The 22,856-nt window shown below is 36.5% G+C and overlaps 1 protein-coding gene and 1 long non-coding RNA gene across 5 annotated transcripts; both read right to left on the bottom strand.

Annotated features, from left to right (window-relative positions):
- Positions 1–1,105: 1,105 nt before the first annotated feature.
- On the bottom strand, positions 1,106–3,763 carry LOC112194794. Of its 3 annotated transcripts, none has more exons than XR_005808023.1 (4): positions 3,608–3,763; positions 3,381–3,502; positions 2,014–3,289; positions 1,106–1,922 (listed from the first exon to the last, which is right to left on the bottom strand). It is a non-coding gene; the product is annotated as an uncharacterized LOC112194794 (long non-coding RNA). The 3 variants fall into 3 exon arrangements; XR_005808024.1 differs by having other exon boundaries at positions 1,106–2,377; positions 3,104–3,289; XR_002934146.2 differs by having other exon boundaries at positions 1,106–3,289.
- A 10,554-nt stretch (positions 3,764–14,317) lies between these two features.
- LOC112192319 (transcription initiation factor IIB) lies at positions 14,318–19,232 on the bottom strand. Of its 2 annotated transcripts, XR_005808320.1 has the most exons (8): positions 18,802–19,232; positions 17,600–17,624; positions 16,409–16,538; positions 16,184–16,314; positions 15,942–16,030; positions 15,187–15,263; positions 14,842–15,047; positions 14,318–14,680 (listed from the first exon to the last, which is right to left on the bottom strand). XR_005808320.1 is itself a non-coding variant. In XM_024331982.2 (7 exons), the coding sequence occupies exons 1-7, from the start codon at positions 19,152–19,154 to the stop codon at positions 14,914–14,916; spliced, it is 939 nt and encodes a 312-aa protein (XP_024187750.1). In that variant the 5' UTR covers positions 19,155–19,232; the 3' UTR covers positions 14,685–14,913. The 2 variants fall into 2 exon arrangements, 1 of the variants encoding a protein (XP_024187750.1); XM_024331982.2 differs by lacking the exon at positions 14,318–14,680 and having other exon boundaries at positions 14,685–15,047.
- Between the last annotated feature and the right edge of the window lie 3,624 nt (positions 19,233–22,856).

Raw genomic sequence — 22,856 nt, 5'->3', positions numbered from 1 at the left:
AATGCAGTAGCAGAACTGGACGAGTATGAGTGCAGCAAGTGTAGTAGCAGGATTGGACGAGTGCAATAGCAGGATTAAGCGATGATGAGTGTAGTACAACAGAACACGAGTACAAGTGTAGTAGTAGAACACGAGTACAACTGCAGTACCAGGATTAGGCGATGTCGAGTGCAATACAACAAAACACGAGTACAAGTGCAGTAGTAGAACTGGACGAGTATGAGTGCAGTAGCAGGATTGGACGAGTGCAGTAGCAGGATTAGGCGATGACGAGTGCAGTACAGCAGAATACGAGTACAAGTGCAGTAGCAGAACACGAGTACAAGTACAGTAGCAGAATTAGGCAATAACTAGTGCAGTACAGCAGAACACGAGTACAACTGCAGTAGCAGAACACGAGTATAGGTACAGTAGCAGAACTGGACGATTATGAGTGTAGCGAGAGTGCAGTAGCAGAACTAGACGAATATGAGTGCAGTGAGTGCAGCAGCAGGGTTGGACGAGTCTAGGTAGCAAGATTAGGCGATGAGATGAGAGTAGAGGAGAGTGAGGTTTTGTGAAGTAACATAAAGGGATTATTCTCAAGAAAAAAAAAAGTAACATTAACGAATTATTCTCAGGAAAAAAAAAAAGTAACAGAAAAGGATTATTCTAAAAAAAAAGTAACATAAGTGGATTATTCTAAAAAAAAAAGGTGGCACAAAGGGATTAGAAGTCAAAAGAAGTATTTAAGGGTAAAAAAAGTAAATTAACTCATGACATGGGGTAAGTAGAGAGCATATTGTCCTTATTTGTAAAATTTAATCCTTATAAAGATATTAGAAGTTAAAAGAAGCAGTTAAGGGTAAAAAAGTAAATTAACTCATGACATGTAGCAAGTGGAGAGCACAGTGTCCTTATTTGTAAGATTTAGTCCTTATAAATTTAATTTAATCTTTAAAGGATGTATTTCTTTTGTCAATAACTTATATGTAATTTGTTAATTAAAAAAACATAATGGGATAAGTGGGAAAAAATCCCTATAATTAAGATAAATGGACAAAATCTCTAAGGTCCCGTTTGGAAACAAAATTTGGATTTGGATTTGAATTTTAAATCTGTAGAATTGAAATATGAGTATTTAAAATCTTATTGTTTGGAATGAAAAAGATATGTGAAGATTTGAAATTGCAATACTAGAACACAGCATCCAACTCGTCCAAGAACATTCCGGCGAGGTCTTCGTAGTAGGCCATTTTGTCTGTGAGTTTGATTCATGGCCAGGAGGCCAGTGTGTGGCGCGCGTTGTCCTTGGTGTGGTGGACGATGTAGGGCGCGTTGGAGGAGACAAAGGCAGAGATCTCGAGGCGGTTGACTAGGCCGGAGATGAGGGAGGCGCCGCAGGACTGGGTGTGGTCAGAGGAAGGAGTCTAGGACCTCGCAGTGGAGCATGGCGATGAAGTCGTCGGGGAAGAGGGTTTTTCCGAAGTCGACGGCGAGGTTGGCCTGGGTATCGATCTCATCGAGCATGCAGAGAGGGATGGCTCCGCCGCAAAGTTTGGCTTCTGAGGGGGCTCGGTCGAAGGGTAAGACCTTGGCTCGAGTTAGACCAGAGGCAGCTCGTGTGTTAATTGAGAGAGAGAGAGAGAGAGAGAGAGAGAGAGAGAGAGAGAGAGAGAGAGAGAGAGAGAGAGAGAGAGAGAGAGAGAGAGAGAGAGAGACGACGAGATCTGTGTTTTTTCACGAGAGTCGGAGACGTGGTGATTTCAAATAATTAGGGGACCCTAGTTATTTGAAATCATCAAACTTTGCTATCTAATATCTCAGGACTGATTTTGGAGAAATCCAAATACTCACAAAAATAGACAGCCAAACAAGATGATTTGAATTTGTGGGTTCCAAATCCAAATCCACTCTCTCAAATCCCTATATCCAAACGGGCCCTAAAGAAAAAGAAAAAGCTTTTGTTATTTTTCGTTAACGTTAGTATGCACCAGATAGAAACATGTCATCTATTTATAAATTTTTGGATACCTCTGAGAATTGAGATGATATCAACCACGAGCCGTCGTTGATCACTTTCCGTTTTATCGATGAGCAGCCATGGGAAAAGTCTATTCTTATCGATATATTTGTAGCCACAAAAATTATTGATTCGATAAATTGACAGCAGCCACCAGTACTCTCATCCCAGGGACCCAGACTACTGATCTCTGTAGCCAACGTTCTTGCATGATATTGGCCTATTGCTGATGGTTCATTAGAATAAACCTAGATATATGCTTTTGCAATTCCTTTTTTTTTTTTTTTTTTTACCAAAAGAAGAAAAACCATGATCTTTCATTATGATCTTCTGGTCTAACTTAGCTGGCATGTAGGCCGCAGGCACATTACAATACTACATAGGACGGCACAAATTAAAGAAAAGGATGAGAATACTAGAATAATTAAATACATTAGCTGACCAACAAGGATGATTGTTTTTAATTTACTAACAAAGAAAGAATTATATAAATGGTCGAGTTACGGTTATAATTTATTCCACATTATGGTCACTAATTTTTCAAATATATTATTTTAGTCACTCAAATTAAACATTACAATCCACTTTAATCATTGTCATCAAATTTGTCGTTATATACCATTAAACTTGAAGGTATTTTAGTTCAATCATAAAAAAAAAGTATATTCATTTACTTTTTTTTATTTAATTCTATTTTCGATCAAGAAAGGTCAAGTTTAAAGCTTAATCATGATTGTGAGTACTGTGGAAAAGATGAATACGAGTGTGGTGGACAGAGAAAATTGAAAAAAAAGAGCAACAAAAAAAATTACTTCTATACCATCTTAACTAAAACTAGCCTTCCTGCACGTGCGATGCACGTGCGTATTGTCCTCTCCTGTTACGCATGTTTGAAATGTTACTCATGAGTGTAATATAACTTCTGTGTTGCATATTACGTAACTCTTACCATATACAGAAATTATAAAACATTGTCATGATGAATGATGTGAATACTTTTTGAACGATTCAGAAATGAATGATGTGATATATATAAGAACATGCATATTACGTATAAAAGAAAGTATATATATAAAACATTGCATATTACGTGACTCTTACCCCATACAGAAATGAATGATGTGATACACATGCGAACCATACCACGGTCAAAAACATAATTCGCACGCTTGAGCGCGGCTCTTCCATGTGCGTATGTGCGTGCAAAAAGGCTAGTCCACAAAAAAAAAAGTATTGTACTCTCCTTCTGGGAAGCAAACCTGTCTCAACCCATCTCTCTCTGTGTTTCTGCAGCGCAAAGAAAGAAAGAGACGGTGGCTCAGGGATTCGAACTTTAACAGAAGAAGAACAAAACCCAGATAAAAAAAAAATCTCAAACCTTGGGATTCAACAGTGAACCAAACAATCACAAACAACCCAACAAATCTTTCACAAAAAAGACTCATCAAACCGACCTGAGTCCCTGGTTTTGATACTTATTGCCATAGCAGAGCCCAATTTCTAAATCAATCGCATATGCAAAAAGAGCGTAAAAACTACATCAATAACGTACAATTCTGAAATTGAAGAGAAATAATGAGAAAAAGAAACCCAAGAGAAAATTACAATGATTGAAGTCTGAAGAAAAAGAAGTATTCCAATTGATAGTTCACATCTGTGAAGAAAGAGAATTAGATTGCTTTTGTTTATGCAAGGTGAGAGAGAAGAGGAAAAGAAACGTAAGAGGGGGACTCAAGGCGGTTTTTGTTAAGTGGATAGCATTGAACGGTTTTTTGGTTTTCATTCGTGATTGTTTTTTCCTTTAATATAGTGGTGATTGTTTACTACTTTGCCCATGAGGTATGTAATTTTTTCTGTTAAAACATTTTAATAAATCAGAGGTAATATTCGGGTTTTTGAAAATTTAACCTTAAGGGTTGTTTGCTTAATTAATACTTATATCTTTCAAATAGTAGATATTTACGAGTCTTTGACAAACAAAATTGATGAAATAACTAAAGTGAAAGACGATGTCTAAATTGAGCAAGTAAAGTGATATTTTTAAAAAGTGATATGGGTGATCAAAATGTCAAATAAGTAAAAATTCAGTAATCATTTGTGTAATTCTACCTACTAAAAATCTAATCAATTTTTGCCCCAAAAACATCGGTCTTCAGCCCATCGTCATTGCTTACATGAAAAATGATATTCCAGATTAATGGTTAAATTTTAATATCAATCCTAGATTAGATAGCATAGAATCTGCAACAAAAAAATTTGAGTTTGACGAATATCAACTTATCAAGTGGTTCGGCCAAATTAGTTGGTGCAAGCCACTCTCTCTGACTACCAACTGGGGATGTGTAGCATTATCCCATGAGGATACACACATGTGTTGTTTGGCTCAAAATGATATAAAATCAAATAGATTACAAAAAAAAAAAAAAAAAAAAAAATTCAAATCTGTTACTTCCTATTGGGCATTGGCTTTCGATAGCGTGCTTTTAAATAACACTAATTTCCAGAGATCAAGGCCCATATTTATATGATAGTCACGGGCTTGTTTTTGTGTACCTGGCAGGTTAAATGCACAACATGTGCAAATAAAGTTATGCAATTATTTAGTATTTAGTACTTACACTTGGTTTTTTTTATAAGGATTAAAAGGGACCCCCTTTACAGAAAAAAAAAAAACTAATTTATTTTTTGAAGAAAGAAAGACATGTCGATTGACATAAGTCACACGATCTCATTTGATCAAGCTTGGGAGGTTGGAAAACTTCTTATACTACAAATCAATGCTCAAATATAACACGACTATAATTCTAAAACTAAAATTTCTAAAAGATTAAAATCATAAGAGTGTTTGAATGAGGGAAAATTCTTATCATAAATGTGTTTAAAATGCAATTTGACAACTTATTTCTTAACATGTTTAAAAATTTGAAATTTGTTGAGATCGTAAGAATACGAATCCATGATCGGTGTGAATACCGGAGCACTCGATGGAAATAATAAGCAAGCTAATGATAGTAGGAGGAGAAAGAGCATGAGTTCAGGTGGAAATAATAATATATCAAATAAATAAATAAAGCGTCGCCGGCCTTTTAAGCCTAGACCCTACGACAACCAAGTAAGCAGATGAGTCAAAATTTACCGAAACATGTGATTTCTTTGTCATTACGATAGCCTTTAATTAAAGCATCAGTAGATTCTTTGGTTTGATCAGGAGTTGATTCGTACGCCATCTCATCCAGACAATTCAATCTTGATGATCTTGCATGTAAAACGTGTGTGTACACACACACAGAAAGAGACCAAACCTATTTATATGTTTGGAAGATACAGACACATGCATATTCTGATGATCCTTATCCTATGCCGGCCCATATAATTAATTTTTCATTGATAATTAATACTGTGCCCTACGCAGACTCCACTTGATCATATTGCATGCTGCAGCATGCATCTGTACGTACACAATTGATTGATCAATTACCGGCTATTCCAACTCCCAAGAGTTGTTTTCAGTCGACAGGCATGTCACTATATACAGCTCATAGCTTTCAACTGCAGCCACTACTAGCAAAACAACAATTACCCACGGATTTTAATCTGTGGGTAATAAGACTTTCTCACACAGATTTCAGTGTGTGATAGTTTTTACACACAGTACACGCACAGATTGGTGTTACCGTGCTGTTTGGAGGGGGGGTAATGCTCATCTCACACGGATTATGTTGTCCGTGTGAAATATTAACGTGGGCCCCACTATCTTTCCATAAATATAAATTACCGGAATGAAACGCAATCCGTGTGAACAACTCTATTTCACACGGATTTCTGTGTCAAATATGTACTCATCTCACACGGATTATGTTGTCTGTGTGAAATACTAACGTGGGCCCCACTATAATTCCATAAATATAAATTACCAGAATGGAACGCAATCCGTGTGAACAACTCTATTTCACACGGATTTCTGTGTCAAATGTGTAAACTGTATTTCACACGGATTTCTGTGCGGGATATAATTCACACTGATTTTTGTGTCAAAACTTATAACTATTGACACGGATTTCCATGTGAAATTCCTTTACTCTTAACTCACACTGATTTCAATGTGTAATAGTGACAGCATGTTAAAAAAAAAAAATTATGCTGGGATTGGCTTCGCTAACCTCCCAACAAGCCTTAGCCTTGGTACCTCACATTTGCCATCATTTCTTAGCTTTGTGACCATTTCCTAGTCCCATAAACTTATCAGTGAAGACTCCGGGATTGACACTTCTGCATCTTGAACGACCTGACCATACTGAGATCGCCAGTTCTCTTCATCCCATGAACCACCTGGGGAAAATATGATCATATGTTTCAATATATTATACAACCGGTTAACTAGAAGCAAACCAAGAACCCTACAGGTTAACTATGTGCTACTTATCAAAACAAAGGTGGGCAATCAATACGTAGAAGCAACAAAATGGCAACACCTTCATCAGAGCCATTTTCACTCGACTCAATTACAGCACCATAGTCTTCTGGAATCGGTGTGGATTCATGGAGCTCAAGGAGGGAGGCGGTGCTTGACAATGGAAGTGAGCAGAGTCGGTGCGTGGGTTGTTGCAGGGACTCAAGGAGGCTGCGTTAAACTCGTCGGAGGTCGGTGATGGTGGAGGTGAGTCACGGTGGTGACCGGAAGTGGGTGTCGAAGGAGAGAGAAAACATATGTAGTTCCTCTGTCCTCCATTAAACCAAAAAAATTTGAAGATGAGAGAGAGGGAGGCAGAGAAGAGGAGCTGGGATATGAGAGAGAGGGAGAGCAGTGGGTGGAGGAGATGAGAGAGAGATGGAGACATGAGAGAATTCGGAGGAGGCTTTATATTTTGGTTAAGCAGCATTATGCTCGGAAATCTGTGTGTTTATAGTATTTCACACGGAAATCCGTGTGAAATACATTTGCATTTACTACAGATATCCGTGTGAATTTACCTCGGTAACCCAATAGCTATCATCTATTGTTATTTAAATATTTACAACAGAACCCACAGTAATCCGTGGGAATATCCAAATATTGAGCGGGAATAAATCCACGGAAATCCGTGTATAATACTACTAGGGGAGGGAAATTGAATTTGTTCCAAAAAAGTGAGCGGGAAAAAATTTACCACGAAAATCCGTGAGAGATACATATATATTTACCACTGATTTTCGTGTGTATTTATCTCGGTAATATATAACTGTCATGTTAATTATTGTTTACACGGAATTCTATCTGTATTCTATTTTTTTCACACGGAATTTAGTAGCTAATTTTTCTTTTCACACAGATATCAGTGTCTACATTTCACACAGATATTCGTGTGTTGCTCATTTCACAGATAATTCTGTATTAAACACTTATTATAACGGAATTTTGTAGCTAATAGAGTTTTTCACACGGAATTCTGTAGCTAATGGTTCTTTTCACACGGATTTCCGTGTTAACATTTCACACAGATATCCATGTGTATTACTCATTTCACACAGATGTCTGTACCAATAACCGGTCAACCCTTTAAACACTTCTACTTCCCTAAGGGGAGCCGACCCTTGAGGAGATAAAATTTCAGAAATTTTTACATTAGTTGATATACCTTCTACCCATGAGAGCATGAGAGTTTACAGATCAAAAAAATAAGATACGAGTGAGCGGTGATGAGCATATTAGTTTTATGTAGTATTTAAGGTTTAGGGTTGACCTACTAGATCGAAACCCAAACGACGACGAAAATAACTGAAATTTTGAACACAACCATTTATTCTTATCATGATAACATCCTACGGTCGATTTTGATAAAGTCTATTTCCTACGCATTGTTGCTTATGGAAGGTATACTTTTCATTATAACTAATAAACTAGTTATACCACATTAGTAGACATATATGAATTTTGTGCAATCCAAAAAATAAAAATAAAAAATTGATAAATTTGACATTACTCATCTATTTATAGCGTATTAATAGGTACGGTGTAAAAAAATTAACTCAATCCGTCGTTCTTTCAATATCAAATAAGTGGTTAACCTTATATACACATATACTTTTTCACATGGAATTTTGTAGCTAATTGTTCTTTTCACACGGATATCCGTGTGAAAAGGTTTTAGTTTTTACACAGACATCAGTTACTGTTGTTTATTCACACGGATTTCTGTGTGTAGTCTCCTTTTTCACACGGAATTCTGTAGCTCATTGTTCTTTTCACATGGATTTCTGTGTTAAAATTTCACACAGATATCCGTGTGTATTACTTATTTCACACAGATGTCTGTACCAAAAACCGGCCAACCCTTTAAACGCTTCTACTTCCCTAAGGGGAGCCGACCCTTGAGGAGATAAAATTTCAGAAATTTTTACATTCGTTGATATAGCTTCTACCCATGAGAGCATAAGAGTTTACAGATCAAAAAAATAAGTTACGAGTGAGAGGTTATGAGCATATTAGTTTTATGTGGTATTTAAAGTTTAGGGTTGACCTACTAGATCGAAACCCAAACGACGACGAAAATAGCTGAAATTTTGAACACAACCATTTATTCTTATCATGATAACATCCTACGGTCGATTTTGATAAAGTCTATTTCCTACGCATTGTTGCTTATGGAATGTATACTTTTCATTATAACTAATAAACTAGTTATAACTTATACCACATTAGTAGACATATATGAATTTTGTGCCATACATGTGATAAAAATTGAAAATTGATAAATTTGAAATTACCCATCTATTTATAGCATAGGTATGGTGTAAAAAAATTAACTCAATCCGCCGTTCTTTAAATATCAAATAAAGTGGTTAACCTTATATACACCTATACTTCTCTAAGGGGAGTAAAACCACGAGGGATAAACTTTTCAAAATTTTTACATTATTTGGTATACCTGATATTCATGAGAGTATGAGAGCTGACAGATCGAAAAAATAAGTTACGAGTGAGCGGTGATGAGCATATTAGTTTTATGTAGTATTTAAGGTTTAGGGTTGACCTACTAGATCGAAACCCAAACGACGACGAAAATAGCTGAAATTTTGAACACAACCATTTATTCTTATCATGATAACATCCTACGGTCGATTTTGATAAAGTCTATTTCCTGCGCATTGTTGCTTATAGAAGATATACTTTTCATTATAAGTTTATAACTAATAAACTAGTTATACCACATTAGTAGACATATAAGAATTTTGTGCAATCCAAAAAATAAAAATAAAAAATTGATAAATTTGACATTACTCATTTATTTATAGTGTATTAATAGGTACGGTGTAAAAAAATTAACTCAATCCGCCGTTCTTTCAATATCAAATAAGTGGTTAACCTTATATACATATATACTTTTTCACACAGAATTTTGTAACTAATTGTTCATTGGACACGGATATCCGTGTGAAAAGGTTTTAGTTTTTACACAGACATCAGTTACTGTTGTTTATTCACACGGATTTCTGTGTGTAGTCTCCTTTTTCACACGGAATTCTGTAGCTCATTGTTCTTTTCACACGGATATCTGTGTCAACATTTCACACGGACATCTGTGTGTATTACTCATTGCACACAGAAATCTGTATCAAATACTTATTATAACGGAAATCTGTCCGTCCGTAATTCACATAACAAACAAAATTAATGATCCCGAAATAAACTAATTTCGGATTTTCACACAGAAATCAGTGTGAATTGATCTGTACACAGATATCCGTGTAAAAATATTTTATCATTTACACAGACATCTGTTACTATTGTTTATTCACACGGATTTCCGTCGATATTGTTATTGTATAAATCACTGTAGAGCTCAATTATGTTCTTTTCACACAGATATCTGTATCAAATACTTATTGTAACGGAAATCCGTCCCTCCATAATTCACATAACATAAAAAATTAATTATTTCGAAATAAACTAATTTATAATACGTACAGAAATCAGTGTGAATTGATTTTCACACAGATATCAGTGTGAAAATGTTTTTGTTTTTATACAGATATCTGTGACTGTTGTTTATGCACACGGATTTCCGTTGATATTGTTATTGTATAAATTATTGTGGGCCCGACTATGCTCAGTTCACACGGATTTCTGTTAGTATTTCTATTTCACATGGATTTCTGTGGCTTTTAACTACAGTAAATCCGTGTGTATTGTTATTTTGCTAGTAGTGAGCTTGCGTATTCATCGATCACTATAGGTCGATCAATCCCACAATTGGGTCTGTAAGCTGTGGCAATGGGATCGATAAGCTACATATTCAGGTTTACAGATACTGTGTTCATAGTCATTAGGATATATGCGTGAGAATCAAGATCAGATAAGATGAAGTAGGTGAAAAAAGAGATATAATATTTCGATCAACAATAATACTTGTTATTGTTTTCATTTTATCTGCAGAGAGCTTTCATTATTGACAAGTCGAAACTAATAAAAATCCAGGTGTTTATACTTAATAGTCTAAGTACGTAGTTATAATTTTTGCCTAGTAACAAAGAAAAGAGTACCACGAATTGTACGTTATGCTTCGTGATATGACGATCCAGATGTAGTATTATAGAGATTAGGAACGATTTTTGACTTTTATCTATGAAAGCTAGCAACTCGATCTCTCTCTCTACTCAATCCTAGCTGCATGTCAACTAAGGCGCGCTGCGTTGAGGACGTTACCCAGAGCTTGGCTACAGTGTTATCCATGAGGTTCGGTACTCCGGTGGTGGACCTAGTTGATGATGATGGCGTCGCTGAGGATGGGGACAACGATGTGTGTGTAGTTGCCCGTTTGATTTCTTAAGATCGATCTGATCTATATCGGACCAGATTGCTTCATGGCTGGCCTTAGTGAACTATGGTCAAGCGCGGGTTAGGTGCATTTGTGAACTGTTGGTGGAGAAGTAGAGGGTCCTCTAGATAATGAGGGATGTGGACTTTTCATTGAAGGAGATATCGTCTATCTGAGACTTTCTCTATTGGTGTTTGATATGTGAATTTTCAGGGTCTATGTTGAGATTGTCAAAATTACGTACACTCTTGAAATTTACTGCAAGTCTGCAATAGATTTTGTATGGTCAGATTATATGCCACATGTTTGAAATTTGCTGCAATAGATTTTGTATGGTCAGATTATATGCCACATGTTTGGCTCTGATAATCTTTAGTGTTGACAACATCTCATAATTTTTTTTTTTTTGAGAATAATAAGTCTCACAAATTAGTTGTTCAATGATTAAGGAAAATAGGTCGTAGCTATAGTGTGAGCACAACTCCTTCATTCTCTCTGCCTCTTTTCATCTGCTATCACTGCAGTGATCGATTTGCTATTATGATAATCATATTTGTTGTTGTGAATTTGTGTGAGTGCATGTGATCGATAAAGTAGAGCTAAATTTCAACATGGTATTAGAGCACTAATTTGATCCAAGAGTTTGGGGTGTACTGTGATTCAATTAGGGAGATTTCAAATAATGAAACCCTAGAATCAATTTCATCAAAATCGTGGCGGACACAAGTAGCAGTGGTGATATACTTACTCCAATCTTCAACAATGAGAACTACGACTTCTGGAGGATCAAGAGTAGTATAATTTTCATCTCACATGATCTTTGAAGTCTTGTCGAATAGATATAGAGACTCTTACCGTAGTCAAGAAATTGATTTTGAAGAGTAACATTAATAGGGATGCTAAAGCTCTCGCTGTGATTCAACCATTCAAGGTGCAGTGACTGATGAGATTATTTTCCCATCTCAAATGAGGAGACAGCAAACGCTACTTAGAAAACATTGCAAGAAGAATACAAAGGTACAACAAAGGTTAGAGAAGTAAAACTTTAGTCTTTAAAAAGGGATTTTGAATATACTCGAATGACTAAGGATGAATTGCTTAAAGATTATTTGACTAGGGTTAGCTTTATTGTGAATCAAATGAAATCCTATAGTGAAGTAATAGCAGAGAAAATGATAGTTCAGGAGATTCTTCTAGGTTTAATTAAAAAGTATGAATCGATAGTTGCAATCATTGAAGAAACAAAAGATATGGAGACCTTGAGTGAAAAAGCTTTTAAAAGATCTCTCAAAACTTTTGACCAGAGATTAGAAACATAGGATGAGAATGAAACAGAGAGTGCTTTTCAATTTTTTTACCATTGTTTCAAGAGAGAATCAGAGTGGTATAATTAAGACAGAAATTGCTTTTCCAAGTTTAAAAAGAACTAGAAAGAAAAAGGACAAAAATGGGAAGGAATAGGAAGACTAATACCATAGTAAAGAATAATGATTGCATTAGTAATTCTTCTCAGTCAGAGTGTAAGATTTGTAGAAAATACCACAGTGATGTCTTTGGTTCAAAAGAAAGCCTAAATGCTCAAAGTGAAAAAGATTTGGGCATGTACAAAAAGATTCACTGTGAGTCGCCGACCCCCCTTCTTCTTTTTGCCTTCTCATGGTTATGGATGTCGAGATCCATTGATAAGCATATAGGATTCAACCACATCAATTAACTAGATTATATTTGACCATATATGTTCACAACTTGAGTAAACACACATTTTAGATAGCCAACAAGTCAATATAAGAACAAAGGGAAATGTATCAAAAGTCTAATTCTGCCCGTTTTTTACCTCTAAGTTGTACTTAGATAAGATTTTCTCAATAAGAGTCTCTATTTTTTCTCTCAAAAGTTTTTTTATTTTTATTTTCCAATGTTTTTGTTTAATTTTTAGGTTAAATGGGTTGATGGCGAACTTTCTTTTTGTTTTTGATTTTTTTTGGTTGTTGGAGAAAATTTTCCCCAGAATTGGAATTATGAGTTAAGGACCCTAAGAATAATGCAAGATCGTGACAAAAAGCAAACAAGTCATTCATGATCAGACACCACTATACCTATGCTATCATACAACAACTGTAAACTTCTTCTTGCACTCATTGATCTTCATATTTTTAGAACATCAGCAATGGGGACCTAAATTTGGGTCTAAAATCAAAATTTGAGTCCAAAAGTGTAGGAACTGAGTTGTAGTGGGTCGGAATAAAAGAGACTCAAATGTCCCTGAGACCTATATTTTGGATCAGATTTGATCCAAGGAAGGACCCAAATCAATTTGGACTAAAAAAATTATGGGACCCACCACGTGCCAAGCAAATTACCAATTGCAAGATTCAAATCAAATTACACGTGGGGACCACATTTTGCATGCTTCAAATAACTATAGAGTTGTTTTTTCTATTAAAATAAAAGGACAAGATTTGTTTGTTTTTACAATCTGACAGTCAAATTTTTTTAATTCAATCGTCAATTTAGAAACAAATTCAGTCATTGTTTAGCCATTATTAACTTTTACCTCATTTTAGTTATATAGTAATAAATTAATTTTAATGAGTTTTATGTTTGAAGCTTGATAAATACTTTTTATTTGTATAAGTTTTTTGAACTTAAATTAGGTTAAATATAAATATAAATATAAATATATATATATATATATCCAAAAATTATAAACAAACATAAAATAAAAGACTCAAATAGTCAAATATGAGTATGTTCTACAACGGAAATATTTGTGTTTTGGACTTAAATATGAGTAAAACAAATAGAGTCTAAAATATGAGTCCAAAAATAAGTCTTGCACTACTGCAGCACCTAATAAAAATAAGTCAATTTGAACACTATTCAGATGGACTCAAATCACTATTCCAGTCAATTTGGACCCAAATTTGAGTCCAAATTATGAGTCCCCACTGCTAATGCTTAGGAGCATGGCTTGTCCAGACCGGACCTTCTTCATTTATTTTTACTCCCAACAGGGTTCTTCACGTTCTTCTAGTAAAAGTGAGAAACAATCAGGCCCTTTTATTAACCGGTAAAGCAGTATCATGTACGAAAATTCGAACAACAGACAAAGTAGGAGAAGGAGCCTCCAAAGAAACCAAACCTATGCTCACCAGAGAGGTGAGAGATCGAATCAGTATCAATGGGTTGGGCCATATGCATAAAGGAGTAAAATGCAGCTTTCAACAATTGGGCCAGGGCGCCAAATTGTTGGTCAAAATCTGGGGAGTAGGGAAAAAGAAAAAAAGGAGAATGTTGGGCCAGTAAAGAATCAACAAGAAGGGTTTTGCGTGAAGCAATATCCTGATTTCCTTATATACTATATTGCAGGGTCTCATTTCTCAATGTGGGACAATACTCACATATCTCAGCACGTATGGTGAATTTTTAAGCTAAATCTGTGGATAACTTATATTGGATGGTGTTGAACAATTTCTAATGGGACACTACTCATTCTCAAAAATAAGCCTAAGTTGATAGGTGAGACAATTCATTGGGAGTTTTAAGTCCCTCAATTTTATATTCATCCTATCAAAAGAAGAAGAAAAAATAATAATTGAAATTTAGTAAGCTTACGGTGGGATTGTTCACCAAAGTCGACGGTGCTCACTGAAATTATTTTTCCTCGTATTTTTGGTCACCTCTGTAACGTCAGGAAGAAGTGACCTGATATAAACCCTGCCTCAACCAGTGAGCTTCTTATTACTTGGCAATATCTTTTCCCAAAAGATTTGGGGTTTAGGAAGAAAGATGCCCGGGCACTTTTGTTACAGTGGTAGAGTCCAGACTTAGTAGAAGACAAAAATTGCCTCGGTCCTATTATTGGTAAAACTGAAAGTATCACCTGCTTGAAATAAAAAATAAAAATAAAATTAAAGACTTGAATACATATTTATCCTAGTTCGAGCATTCAACTCGGTTCAGTCTTTCGTTTAACATTAATTTACTATGAGAAAGCAAAAAAAAAATCCTCAATGAAATTTAAGCCTTGTGCGTTGTTCATACATCCGAGTTTAGCACAACCAAGAAAAACGCTCCAATGCAATTCAATTCTCGAGTAATCCGCTTGCCAACATTTCAAGGGCTGCAAAGGTTCTTCAGATCCTCCTCCTTGGCATACCAGTTGGGTATTATCTTAGATACATGAGGATAAAGGTCTTTGTATGAGTTTCTGATAGTTCCTTCTGCTACTCCAGTAGCGAGTGAGATATCTGCACACATTAGCCATCGCTCAAGTTCAGCACATGTTATGAAGATATGTTGGTGCATATTGAGATTGCATGAACATGACCTGTACATATAAATAATGCAGCATATAGATCATAGACCAAAGGAAAAACAATATTGAACCTTTTAAAGGCTTCTTATCATCTGAAAGTTGAGTTATAATATATATAACAGCTGCTGCTATTGATATAGGGCTCCTCCTGAAAACATAATGCCATAGTTAGTAGCCAACATGAAGAGCACAAGTCATATGCCAATCTGAAAAACTTTACACTCAAACCTTGGCTCCATATGGTCCAAGAAAAAAGCAAATAAAGTGCAGGAAAACGATAAAATAAACCATAATTCTCATCAAATCTCAGGGGACGAGTCAAAATTGATAGGGTCATACAGAAAATGTATAAAAATCTCAAACTATTAGAATCTTTAACCTTATCAGTAAATATACTTTATGGCAGATTGTCGAGTTCAACCGAAAAATAGCCAAATATGATAGATTCACCATTTCTTAAGTCGTGAAGGGCAGTTTTTATAGTTGAAACAGAAATACAGAACATCATTTCTTATTTTCTTTGGTACTTGTTCCAACCAATCATTATGACGCCTCATTGTTCCTCTTCCTAAAAGTACTGAAAAAAAATCATAAGATATACATAACATGTTCTTTATTATTAATGAACAAAAGCAAAACATTTGTGGTAGAACATGACATTTGGTATAATGAACCATGAACCTATGTGAATATGCTACTGCTATTCACAATAACCGAACTGCTACGAAATATTATTTTTTTCGTCTTTTTTGGTTTCTTATCAAGGAAATGGTTAGTACTGAAATTAAAGACTATTTTCCTCATAATCCGTACAAACAAGAACTACCTTATATCAAATTCTTCCGACTTCTGCACAGCTTCTTGAGCAGCTTTGACCGCTTGATTATTCATACCAAGGTTGGAACAGAAACGCCTCTGCAAGTTGATATTAAGTCAGTGGCAACATAAAACATAGAGAAAAATTAACTACTATTAATTCTAGCTCTATATGCAGGTAAGTCAGATTCAAGGGTTATTTTCTACTTGAAATCAAAAAAGGATTCAAGCGAGAAAGAAAACAGTTCTCACCATAAAGTCCCCGGCATGTATTGTTCCCATCTCCACTGACTGACCCTTCTCCAATCCCAGCTGTTTCACTATGTATTCTTTTGCTCGGCCAATTTCTTTCTTTGTGGCTCCATTGGCAACGGAGCAAATTTCTAATTGAAATCCACAGGTTCAGGGAAGCTTATACACAAAGGGAAAGATAATTCAGGAAGCATCCAGATGTTAAAAAAAAATCATAAGCTGTACCCTTTACAGTGCGGGGCTTGTCTTCTTGTCGACAAGCAATGTATAGGCAAGCAGCCAATAATGCATCCTGATTTCTTCCTCTACTAGACTTTTGATCTTCCACCCTCTTATATATCTCATTAGCTCGATCCTTCATATCAATCATAAAAGTAAAATTAGGTATGATTAACACTCAAATCATTAAACAAAAACTAATAAGCAAGATAAGTGATAAACCTAAACATTTAACTTCAACAGTTATGTATTGAGAAATGACCATGCGATTTATAGGCTCTAGTTAAAATATTTTGCTTGTACAGCTACCAACAACAAGAAACAGATGATGCAAAAGGGCATAAGCAACAAGTAAAATGAATTCAACTTGTTCTCATACTCCTTATAGCACATGTGTCCATACAAGTTCTACCATCCCCCAACTTTAAAAAACTGAAATCAACTGTTAAGGAAACCCATTCCACTTGACTCTTATGTTTCCTTCACAAGCCAAATATCCTTCTCAAACTAAATCTGCCACAGGAAGCAAGAGTGAAAAGATAAATGGTCTATTGATTGTCCACTCTTTTGCCCATATACTATTAGCCAACTATTTCCCATTTAATACCATCTGCTTCAAAAATTGTGGCCGAAAACTGTATTGGGGAGCTCAAACCAAATTCTTCTCAGGGACACAAACTCTTTTGAACATTTCGGCACTACTATGATCAATATGCATAGGTGAAATAAAAATGTACAGTACTAAACTAAGTTCTGCTACTATGAAAATTTTCAGAACAAGATTTCATATATCATATGGATACTGAAAAACAGACAATACGCTTCCGTCACTCATTCAGAATGACTTTGATATATTGTTTTATAATATGAAAGTCCTATGTCACTCACAATCACAAACGACAATCATGAACAAATTTCTTTACTTTTTTGAAGAACCACAAATTTTGTTATAAGAAAGGATCACAGTACAAGAGATTACAAGAAGCCCGTAAAACAAAACTAAAACACTCGATAGAACCAGAAACAACAAATTATTTTATTTCAAACCATACATGCATCCAAATTAATTAGGACTTGCCAAAATCATATGCTATACACGGTATAGGAAAATTATTTAAAAAGTGTATAGGCAGATAAATCTACTAGAATCATTGATGATCCCATAAAGAAGCAGCTATTAGTGATCAAATAGCATACCTTGATGGTTGCAACAAGGCCCAACCTGAAACACAATGTTATCACATCAGGTATTTTTCTCTGTAGTAGCTTACAGTCTCATTTTTAAACAAATGTAGCATAAAAGGAAAATATTCAAACCCTTAGTACTCTCCACACATCACTCATTACGAAAGGGAAGAAGTGAGAATTTCACACATGAAATAATAAAAATCATAGTAACTGATATCAAAAGTGTAATATCTGGATGATCCTACTATCATACTTCTGAATCAGACTCAAATTATCAGTCAAGCTGGAACTCAAAACTTAATTATTTAGTTGCAAGGTTGTACATGTGTCAACTAAAGTAAAAATCAAATAGCCCATTAAGCAAGGGAAAGGAAAGCATGCAAAGTGGTTTGGGCATTTAGATGCAGAATTAAGAAAAACTTGACAATCACAATCTGGTCAATGCTGAGTAGACTATAACTGGAGTGCAGTAGCCAAACTTGAGTTATATACCACTCCTTGATCGGAATTGTGCACTAGAACCTAGGAGCTTCTACATTTACTCAAAAGTTATGACGTACATTTGAATCTTGTAGTAAGTGAGATCCATAGATAACTACTATCACCATCACAGAAATAAATTAAGCATAAGAAACCCACGAAAAGCAAAGATCACAATACAATTTCACATAGTAATATCCTCCATTGGTTGCCATGCCAAAATTTGAAAGTCGAACATTTTTATTTCGACTGTGAACGCCATATATATTTGCACAGGAGTAAATACTATGTTCAGTTACCTACAGGGCATTTAGTTCCACTAAAACTACGGTCCTTGTCCACATATATAACCAGACGGAAATGAGAACTTTTTCCCTCATCTTTATTACCAATCCAAAATTCTGGGATTAGACATTGAAATTTTAAACCCAACCCCAAGTGATTATTGGAAGTAGAAGGATCAAACAGACTGCGAGTTGAGATATTGGCACTATTGACATTATCATTTCAAAGCCAATAAATTGTCCTAGGGATATGCTTCATTTCCATCAAGTTTGGGAAACCTAAAATTAGCCTCAACCAGCCTCCTTCCAATTCCACAACCTTGAATTATGATTCCTAGTCTCCCATCATCCCGAATCAGCTTCACATAGAACCAGCCGATCCAACTCCAAAACTCTCAAACAAACCCTAAAAATTCCAATTCAATAAGGGAAAAGAGAGCTCGTTACCTATCGGACATGGTAGCGATGGTTTTGAAGGCGAGTATCAAGCCCCGATCCGGATTGGAGCCGCGGTTCTGCCACCTGCCCAAAGACGAAGAGAGGAACTCGCCGGAAGCTCCATTGGGCTTGGCGATGACGGTGGACAATCCGCCATCGGCCAAGAGCGGGTTGGTGGGGCCACCGACACGGACGGGGTCGTTATCGCCGGACTCGTTGGCGAAGGTTCGCCACTCGGACGTCTCGTCGATGGAATGGGACTCGAGGACCAGGCCGCACTCGGAGCAGACGGTGTCGCCGGCGGAGTGATCGAACACCACCTCCGTCTGGCGCTTGCAGTCGGAGCAATACGCATCGGACATTTCCTTATTGTAAAATTTGGAGGGTGGGATGGTTTTGGGTGAGAGAGAGCTGAGAGAGATGTTGAATATTAAGATAATAGGAAGGGGGAGGTGAGGGTATTTATAGACCCTGGGATTGCAGTGTTTGTTAGGACATTCATGAAGGTTTCGTGCTCTTTCTCTATTTGGGTTGGAGACGCGTACGCGCATCTGCGTTTACCTCTTCGATTGAGAGCCCATTCTAGGTTTGGATTGGGCTTTTGGGTTCAAGCTTGGTTAGGGCTGCACAAGGGTCAGGTCGTACAGTGACAAACAAGGCCTGTAATTAGATGGAGTTTGTTACATTTGGGTGGAGCTTGTTAAATTGTGAAGTTGGGGTCAACAAAAACCCGAACTGACATATTTCCGTTCGATTTTTTTTGTTTTTTTTTTTCAGGTTTTTCAGTTCCCAAATCCCTTAGCAGTTTATATGTATTGGAATCTGCAGACTATTCAATTCCAATCTTTCAATCTCTTCTTCTACAAGCATACTTCTGTATAACAAAGAAAAATATATAAATATAAAAAGGGTCAATTACATAAAAGCTATTTAAATTTTTTTTTTTTTACCATAGGGTCACCAACTATTTCAAGTCGTTTTAGCATAGGACATAAGCTTTTGGTTTTTAGTACAAGTGTACGTTTCAAACTTTAAACGCTTTCGTTATTCATTGACTCATTGTGTACTAAGTTGAGACCTTAATTTCCTTAAGTGCTTGACTAAGTTGTTTGGAGCAGTATTTGTGGTTTTGTGCTTTATCTCATTCTGTGTGTGAAGACGCATCATGATTTAGAATTGAGTAAACTCATGTTATTCTGGTAATGAACAGAGTTCACCTTATTGTTTGATTGTTGACTGACTGTGGTTTATTTGATCGTTGATTGTTAGCATATGAATTTATATTTATTGAAAATAAATATTGATTTTGAAATATATGGACTTGTTCCTCAACAGTCCATGGGAAAGTCAAAATTGAGTTTCAATTAAAAGGCTTTTCAGTTTATATAAATAGTGAACTATAGTTGATATTAGTGGCATTCCTGAGAAGATGACTACGTGTGTGTGTGTGTATTAGTGCAATTGTGTTATGAGGTAGAAACAGTATGTTTTGTGATTATGATCATCATACTATTATTTTGTGATTTGATTTTCTGAAGAAAACAAATGAGTTGGAAAAAGAAATAATTGTATGTTGACTTTTCATATTTGAGAGAAATATGTATGTGATTGTTCTTTTTTTTTTTTAAAGAATGTCAGGTCTTTTATAATTCAACAAGAATTACACATAACGATTCACTTCAGTGGGGTTGACAGAAAAATCATTACCTAAGTACTCCCATCTTTTCAAGCTGTTAAGCCCAGCCAAAAATGCCCTTACAGAAACCTATGAATATTAAATGGCACAGGAACTGGGGGCTAGCCTGCGACATTTCTTCTAAGCAAGCAGAGAGGTCACAGACCCCCCATCCATCATGACAAAATAAAAAATAACAATAAACACTACAGCCGAAGTCCAAGCATAAAAATCAAACCTAAAACCAATTCTTAAACCCTAACAAAGCTTGCAACCCAGGCCCAGGGATGAGCCCACATCTAGCCACTATACAATCTGGGCACCCAATCTATCATCAGGTCACCGCCGCCATCACTTGCAGTGTCGCCACCCCTGTGGAAGCCTCCAACGCCGCCGTTGGGGCATTCCAAATCCCTAACAAGGGTTGAAACCAAACCCCGCAGCTGGTTTTGCTAGGGACACCCAAGCATATAGGCACCAACCTTCGTGCAACTGCCTCCATTAGCAACCCTTTTGGTTTCACCCGCGTCACATCCTCCGTCGGATTCCACCACCGCAAAGATCGCACCAGCAACATGACCTCTGACGTCGAACTCGCTCACACCCTGTAATACCCCAGAAATTCGTTATTATTTTCTGAGGATTTTCAGAAATTTGATTAGTGTTTATTGGACGATTTCGTGGTTTGTGGATGGAGTAAAAGTGTTTCGGACGAAATTTTATTCGAAAAGTATGGTTTTAGGGAGGGCGCAAAGGTTGAATTTTTATATGTTGGTTTTCTCTAAAAACTTCTTTCACGAAAGTAGTAGAGCGCGTCGATACGAGTTCGTGGACATATGGAACACAGAAATCAGAGTTCGTATGAGAAAGTTATGTGCGTTTGAAAATTTGGAAAATTTCTATAAATAGGAGAAAATTGTAGATTTTTTCATAAATCCTAGAATTTCCCTTTTATCCATTTTCCTCCCCCAAATTCTCTTCGTTCTCTCTCCTTCGCGCAGCCCAGACCCGACAAGTTTCGGCCTACCTGACCCGACTCGTTCTCTCTCCTCCGGCCACCTCCAGCGACGGGACAAGCCAAAACCAACTCAGACCAGCCTCACGCATCGCCTTGTGGTGGTGGTTTGCACGGTGGTTCACCAGAAAGTGGAGATCGGAGCGACCAAAGCCAAGCCGTTCAGGATGGGACCGGTTCTTCCAGATTCCGGCCACTCCTCGGCCAATCCTTCTCGGTTTTGGAATCTCCTCCTCCTCTTGATCATCCACAAACCCGCCTTGACGAACGATTTTGCATGTGGAGTGAAAGATCAAGGTTTGAAAATCAGCAGTGCACAACGAATCTAGAGCATGATCAGACAGTAGAGATTGATCGATCTTGCAAGCGTGATCTAGGACGATCTAGGCTTAGCTCCAGGTATGAAAGTTGCTCTACTCTTCATGATGAACATTTCTGGATGGCTTGATTGTTGTGATTTTGAGTTCGGCTAGTGGCAGTGCGCCACCGCCTGTGGCGGCGTTCCAGCCATGTAAGGGACAGTTTCTGGTTTTATATATCATCTACTCGTCGATATGAGCGTTTCGATATCTAATACTCAATTTTTGGAGATCGTTTGAATATGTTATGATTTTTACGGTTTCGAACCGTTCAATTTTCAATTTGTGTGGATTCGATTGTCCGATCGACTTTTGGTTTTGATATAGCGATCGTAGAAGTGTTCCGGAGACTTTGGGGTGGTCTCGGGAAGTTTCGCCTTGATTGGAGTTACTTATGGGGATTTTAGTTCAAAACGGGAGTTTCAGACTTTAATCGCTTGTGATTTGTGTACTAAGTTGAGACCGTATGTGATTAGGTACTTGACGAAGTATTCTTGGACGGATCTTTTGAGGTTATATTGCTTTGTTCTGTATAGAAGACACAACAGGAATTTCGAGGTGAGTATTCTCACAATGTTCATTTACTTACAAACGGAGTTACCTTTATTATTTTGGGAGCTATTTAGTTAACTGCAAACTATAGTTAGTGGCATTTCTGAGTGAATGACTACGTGTGTGTGTGTGTGTGTATATTTACGTGAAATATATATGTTCTTGTGATATGTGATGAAAACAATATGCATGATTTTGTTGACGTTATTGTTTTGAGATGTGACTTTTCAGGAAACAATATATTTTAGAAATGATGATTTCAATTGTTTTGAAAAATATTGAGATTGGTGTAACATTTTGGGTTCAGTGCGACTCACTTAATGTTTTAATCTCATCACAGATGGTGAGCAAGATTGGGAAATCTTTGAGTAGATTTATAGAACATTTTGGGTCCAGTGTGACTCGCTTAATGTTTTAATCTTTGTCACAGATGGTGATCGAGATTGAGTCATAGATGGTGACT

Source organism: Rosa chinensis, chromosome 3 (genome assembly GCF_002994745.2).
Source record: "Rosa chinensis cultivar Old Blush chromosome 3, RchiOBHm-V2, whole genome shotgun sequence".
Taxonomy (NCBI): Eukaryota; Viridiplantae; Streptophyta; class Magnoliopsida; order Rosales; family Rosaceae; genus Rosa; species Rosa chinensis.
This window is presented reverse-complemented; position numbering and strand designations above follow the sequence as displayed.